The 6434-nt window shown below is 50.4% G+C and overlaps 1 protein-coding gene across 1 annotated transcript; it reads right to left on the reverse strand.

Moving 5' to 3' along the window:
• Positions 1 to 207: 207 nt before the first annotated feature.
• LOC104495887 (adrenodoxin-like) lies at positions 208 to 4710 on the reverse strand. The gene is made up of 4 exons (XM_010138928.1): positions 4559 to 4710; positions 1108 to 1232; positions 576 to 705; positions 208 to 328 (listed from the first exon to the last, which is right to left on the reverse strand). Exons 1-4 carry the CDS (start codon positions 4708 to 4710, stop codon positions 208 to 210), a joined length of 528 nt encoding a protein of 175 aa, XP_010137230.1.
• Positions 4711 to 6434: the final 1724 nt, after the last annotated feature.

Raw genomic sequence — 6434 nt, forward strand, 5'->3', positions numbered from 1 at the left:
TCAGCAGAGCACCGAAGCACTTAAAACACGTCCTGCAGACCATAGCATTAAGCTTTGTTCTAACAAGAGCTGTGCGGAACAGGCATTTGCCCTGAACCAGACCTCTGCAGTCTACTACCAGCCAGCCACAAAAAGCGATAGTGTTAACTGAAAGCAAGTACCCCGCCAGACCTAGAATGATGTGAGTGGGGCAGGAGTCATTTCCGGCTACTGTTTGCTTTGCTTTCCAACCTCCAGCTGCCTCCTGATGTCAGATACATCCATGGGGACCCGCACTGTCAGACCATCCATTGACTTCTTGATGCACACCTGGCAGCCGAGGCGAGATCTGAGAAGAAAATGTTAAGTGAGGCTCCACAGTAAAGGAAGAAATTCCCCACCCACATTGGGATGCCTTCTCCAGGCTGGGATTTCACTCAAGTGCCTGCCAAAGGTCTCCTGTGTCCCAAGAGAAAGCGGCTCTAGAGGCACAACTGCAATACAGACCAAGTCCTGTTCCCTTAGAAACAGGTGCCAGGGGCTGAGAAACTGCCTCAGAGGCCTGAGTGTTTCCTGCGATCAGCGGGGAGGCTTACGTCTCAGTGAGTCCATATGCCAAGTCCAGCATGTCCAGCTCTTCATCTGAGATAGCATCCAGCTTTTGGAAGGTGTCCTTCTCAAAGATGAGGTGGCAGGTGGAGCAGGCTAATGTCCCTTCACATGCACCTGGTGGAGTGACAACAAAAAACAAGGGGTGAGAGAAATCGTCTCACAGCATGAGAAAAAGTCCTTTAACAAATCTGGAGCGTGTCAAAATCGATACCAGAAAACACAGTAGATGGGTGCGGATTTCAGCCTGCCTCTTCTCTGGGAGGACCACAATCCGTTTTCAAATGTGCCCATCAGCTCTACCAGCCAAAAGCATTGACACAGGCCAGTGGAATCCCAGCAGTGACGGTGTCACGCTGTCCTCTCAGTGTGGTAAGCCAGCCCAGCAAGCAGGTGTGGGGAAGGGGAGCTTGCTTCATGGTCTCACCAGAACACGGGGGCATGCGCGCAGTGCACTGCTCCTGGGCACTCACTGGTCACAGCGCAGACACGCACGTCCTACCCTCGTGCAACACCTACCAAATCCATCAATGGCCAAGTTTTGATTGACCACCACTTCCAGCAAACTCTGCCCTTCTTTGCCTGTGGCCGTAAGCCGCTCTCCATCCCGATTTATAAAATGCACCGTCACCTGGTCTGCAGAGCTGTAAGACAAGACAAGAATTTCTAATACTATCTCCTGCTTATTTGCAATGTGTTTGCAACACACACCAAGCACAAACTGTCACTTCACTGCCCCAGAGTCACACGATGGAGTAAACCTGCCTGCCAAGGAAGCTGCAGTGCCCACGGTCCTGCGCCAGGCACACTCTTGGAAAGGCACAGAGATGGGGGGAGAACTGGTGGTGCTGTTGGTGGGATAGCACCAGCATCAGCTGAAAGAACTTACCCCATCTGCTCATCCCTCTCGGCTCTGCGGCAGATGAAAATGAAGCATGTGGAAGCTAATTTCCTTTCAACGTTAAGCACAGAAACATGTAAGGATCAAGTTCAAACAATATCCTTTGCTCTTTCCTAACCCACAAGAGGCAGAGGTGGAGTATGGGGGATGTATCAAATAGGAGGCAGGAAAGAATTCCTGTGAAAATGTAATGGAAAAGGGGGAAGCAGTGTGCTCCTCTTTCAAATTTCCAGGTCTTGTTCATTCTGCTTCACCTAAGTCCCTATCACCACCTGGATCTAACCCATTTACCCGCTGACAAATCATTGCACCACATCTCTATGAGATGAAGGATGCTGTTTCTTAAAATGTTGTCACATGGAATTCATCAGCAGATCTTCAAGAGCAGAAAATTCAGAAGAATTATCCCTTTGGAAAGCCAATTCCCATCGATATTTGGAAGTGGGGAAAAGAATTCAAACAACGCTTTTTGCTTTCTCTGCCCTTTTGTTTTTAGCTGTGTCTTGATTCAGCTGCAGGAGCAAAACACAGGGGCCGCTGCACCTTCAGCTGAGGAGGCCAGCTTCCTGTTTTCCAGAAAGCTTCAGCAGAAAACAATGCCTGGGCCCTTAGACTACAGCAGGGGCCCTGGTTATGAAAACAGCTGTGAAGATAGCGCCGAGACCCTGCTGCAGAGGGAAGAGTTCCCACGTGCAGAACGGAAAGGTCGTGGCGCAGTCACGCACAGCCAGGCAGGACCACCCTATTGCTAAAGCAAACAGCCAAGGAACGCGTCTAAGGCGCTTCGGTCTCCTCGTAGAGACGCCCACAGATGCTTCCTTGTAAATAAGCAATTTAAAGACTAGTTCTCAAATGCCAAAACAAAACAGCCCGCTCCATATTTTGATGGATTAGACCCATTTATTTTGTTTTATGGCAAACAGGCAGGTTTTGTGGCAACGTTGATTTTAGAGTAATGGGTGAAATAATTTGTCACGCAATAGAAATGGTAAAATCATAGGTTTTCACTTAAAGCTGCAGCTCAATGCATTCTTCAACAGGATAATGCGAGCTGCCTGCAAGCAGAGCGTGCTGCGTCCAACAATCCCCAATGCTGCACGCGTGCTTATTGACAGAAAGCTTCACTCGTGCTCTCTCTGAGGCACCCAGAGCCTCAGCCGGCACCAGTCCCAGCAGGATCCCTGCCCCAGCTCCCGCACGTGCTGGGGGCATTCGTTCCCCGCAGCTCCTCCTGACACAGCCCTGCCTCGACTGCTGCTGCCAGGTAAATGAGCCCCAGGACAGTCGAGTTGCAGCCAGAGCCAGCACCAGGGCACCCAGTCAGGTAGAAGGAAGTACAGATGCTGTTACCACAGACCCCTGCGTGGCTTTGGACCAGCCTGGGTGCAGCAGTTCACCCCTCTCGAGAGCCGGGGTGATGCCGCGCACTTCTGACCACAACTTGGTGAACAGCTGTAAACAGCTTCTCCCTTGCCGGCTGTAGGGGCAATTTAAGCTGTTTGTCTGTGTTCTTAGCACAGGTGCCTCTGCTGAGGCATAAACCGAGCCTGATTGCTCCCCGCTGCCACTGCTCAGGTCAGGCCGCTCGCACAGAGCCCCTCGCGTACTCGCCCAGTTGTCTTCACATCCCCCGAATCAATCCCAGGCTTGAGTCTCCTCCGGAGGCCACCTGCTTTGGGAACCCCAGGCTTCAGGACAGCCTGGAAAGAAAATCTGTAGCTTTTATTTTCTACTTCCTGTTCAATTTGTTTATCAGCATTTTTCAAACTATGAAAAAATTGCTTTAACATTTTCTTGAGAAAATAATTTTGAACGAAAATTTTAAAAACTACTTAAAATCAATTAGACTTAGTTTTGCTTCATTCAGGCTGAACTATTTTACAGTTGCGTTACTGCCACAGGACACGGCGTCAGGGCTTTGGAAAGATCTCACCAAGATGTGACAAACTCAGCACTGCAAGCCCAGTGCATACTAACAGATTATTTCCTTTAAAAAAAAATAAAGTCAAACTTTCTGTGACACCCAGAACTAGTGAAGGGGGTTTCAGGAAGGTTCTTCTTCTCCCTGTCAGTGTTTTTCCTAAAAGATATTTCCAAGGCCATACACAACAAGATGCCTACCAGGACTGCCAAAGATAACTTTATAAGCAACAAACCAACGAGGAAGGAAGCCCTTTGATAACGAGTCTTCATAAACCCCGTGGAGTGGGGTTATCAGCATAACTTTTCTCTAAGCCAGAGAGCAAAATGGTTTATCGTATTCTCTGTAACGCTGGTGGGGTCTTTTCTCGGTGTCTAGCAGATTACGGCCTGACCCAGATCGTACTGGTCTAGGAGATCTACAGATCTGCTTTGTTTTGCTCAGAGGAATGCGATCTCCTTGTGAACCACCCCGAGGAGCAGGCAGAGGGAGGACTAGCAGGGAGCCTGCACTAGTTCCGGCTGCAGAAACGCAGACGAGTGCTCTGTGCCAGGCAGCCTCTCCGTCAGCCCCGTCCTTTCGGCGCATGGGGATGGCCTCCTCCTGCGCCTCTGCGATTTCCTCCCTGAAGGACGCCCAGCCTTCCTGGGCTGCTCTGCCCTTCAGGACTGCTTCCAGAGGGACTCTGCCAGCCAGACCCCCAAACAGACGGCCAGCTGAGTCCTCCACCTGGCAAGGTCCAAACGCCTTTAGAGACATTTCTAAACACAAGCTTCAGAGCAACTTCCACCAGAGTTCAGCTCACAAACTCAGCCACCACAACACGCTGTGCCTCCTGTCCTGAGCGTGAGTCTCAGCAAAGCCCAGCACAAGTTACTGGCCTCAGGAGCCTGGCAGGACCCTCGTGCTGCGGGCTTGTACAGCCCCTCGCCATGTGGCCTCCACAGCTCCAGAAGCAGGGAGCAGCAGCTCTCAGACTGTGCCCCTGTACCACCTTCCTCCCACCAGCATCCACTTAGCCTCATCCACCTCTATGTTTTGCACTGGCCTCCCTCTTCTCCGTTCTGTGGAGCACGACCGAGGTAGCTGTGTCCCTCTTGAAAAGGCCCTTCCGGAGGCAGCAGCGTAGGGTTCAGCATTTTACTCACCTCGGTTCCCCAGGGGCATCCTGGGGCTGGTGCGTGGAGCTGAAGCCTCTTTCCGACCTCTGCTTAGCTGGCGTGTGATGCTGCTCAGTCACCCCGCAGAGATAAATAAAGCGAATTTTGCTCGTGTTCAGTCCGCTCAGCAAGGGTCGCATGAGCCCCGAGATGCCTTGAGCGATCATGCTACTTAGGGTCCTGCTCCGTGTCTCCTGGGCTCTCGTTTGTTGCAAGGCCAGCTAGATTATGAGTTTTAAGTACAGATGGGGGGTGGGGGGGGAGGTGGAGAAAGAAAGGAGAAAAAAAACCCTAGGACAGCCTCCCTGGGTGTGGAGGGAGGGAGGAGGGAGGAGAGAAGGATGGATGGAGGGATTGTGCTTGAATCTTGCTGCATGGGAATGGGATGAAGCATGGTAGCAGGAGCATCACCTCTACATACCAGTCCCCGAGCAATGTTCACCTTGTTCAGCCTTAGAGAACTCCCTTTGAGGAACCAGACCTAAATCTGGTTTCAGGAGCAAGCTTCACTGCAATGTCTGATCATACAAGGGGCTGGAAGACTGGCAGGAGCACGGGCAGCTGCTGCCTCGGGAAGAAAGAGGCATGCCAGCCCTTACAGCTACAGGCTGAGGACAAGACTCACAGATTCTGCTCGACATAGATGTCACCCAGCTGCATCATTGCCCTTCCCAGTACTGCAGGATCTCACCTCTAAAATGGGAATATTCACCCACTTTGCAGGACAGTGGTGAGAAGCAGCCACTCTTTGATCATTTGCTATATTCTCTGCTGAAAAGTGCCATAAAGGCACAGATACTCCACCCTAGTGAGACTTCAGTAGAAGAAAATGCTTCCATTTATTCCAGAAACACTCCCTCTAGTTTAGTCCACCCTCCTCTCCAAGGCAGATCAATTTGGCCCTGAGGACCAAAATACAACCACAGAGATCATTTCAGTTCCTGCCTTTTGTGGAGTTTGAGAACAGCTCTCATCTCAGGAGCCTGAACTGTCCCTAATCCCAAATTAACATTTCGCCATTTAGGAGGGTATTTGCTTTAGTCAAGTTTTTTAATGCAGTAGCATATTACTAGGTGGAATAAGCAAAAACCTTTGGTTAGGGAGTCCAGTTTCAATCTGTGCAGCACAGAGAAACTATAGCACAAGACTGAGAACTGGCTGGAAAACGTTCCTCGACACACACACAGTGGATTCATAGTTTTGAATGCAACTGGAAAGTTTTGGCTTTTCATCTCAAAATTAGAATTTTCCATCCAAAGCTTTCAGGGTAGAAGGACATGCTTAAGCTTTCTGAGAAAATCATCAAAGACATTAAGAAGTACAAGTATTTTCCATAAGTGGGGAGAAGAACCCTATTCTTCAATCCAATAGAGTTTTCAAGGCAGGTGTCCAAGCGTTCAAGCACACCGCTGAGATAGCCCCAGTGTGGAGAAACTCACGGGCAATGCAAAAAGTGTTAAAAAAGAAAAAATACCCTTTCTTTCCCTTAGGGGGAAATCCCCTTTCTAAAATCACCTGTCTACTTCCTTCTGTTCACTTTGCACCTAGTAGAGCAGCACAGAGGAACCCTTCATTCCACCTCTCCCGTGTTTGCCCGGTGCAGGCTGGGCATTACTGCTCCCAAGACAGGACACATGCGCGAGCAGCACACGATGCTCTGCTATGGAGCGACGTGATCTGCGGTACCTTGGAGTTGTGTTCACAGAGCGTCACTGACCACGGTGCCCTCGCTCTCTTTGCTGAACATAGGAGATGCTTCCCAGCATCCCAGCTCAGTATGTGAACGGCTTGGCAATCACAGCCTCACAGCACCCTCGAGCCAGTCCCTGCTTGTCCCACCAATACATTTTTTTTCTTCTGCAGG

This window comes from Buceros rhinoceros, unplaced genomic scaffold, assembly GCF_000710305.1.
Source record: "Buceros rhinoceros silvestris isolate BGI_N320 unplaced genomic scaffold, ASM71030v1 scaffold15286, whole genome shotgun sequence".
NCBI classification, from domain to species: Eukaryota; Metazoa; Chordata; class Aves; order Bucerotiformes; family Bucerotidae; genus Buceros; species Buceros rhinoceros.

Coding starts and splice junctions, on each gene's coding strand:
- LOC104495887 (XM_010138928.1), bottom strand. CDS start 4,710: ATGCGACCCTTGCTGAGCGGACTGAACACGAGCAAAATTCGCTTTATT. Junction 1,233..4,558: donor GATGCCCCTGGGGAACCGAG/GTGAGTAAAATG, acceptor CTTGTCTTACAG/CTCTGCAGACCAGGTGACGG. Junction 706..1,107: donor CTTGGCCATTGATGGATTTG/GTAGGTGTTGCA, acceptor TCACTCCACCAG/GTGCATGTGAAGGGACATTA.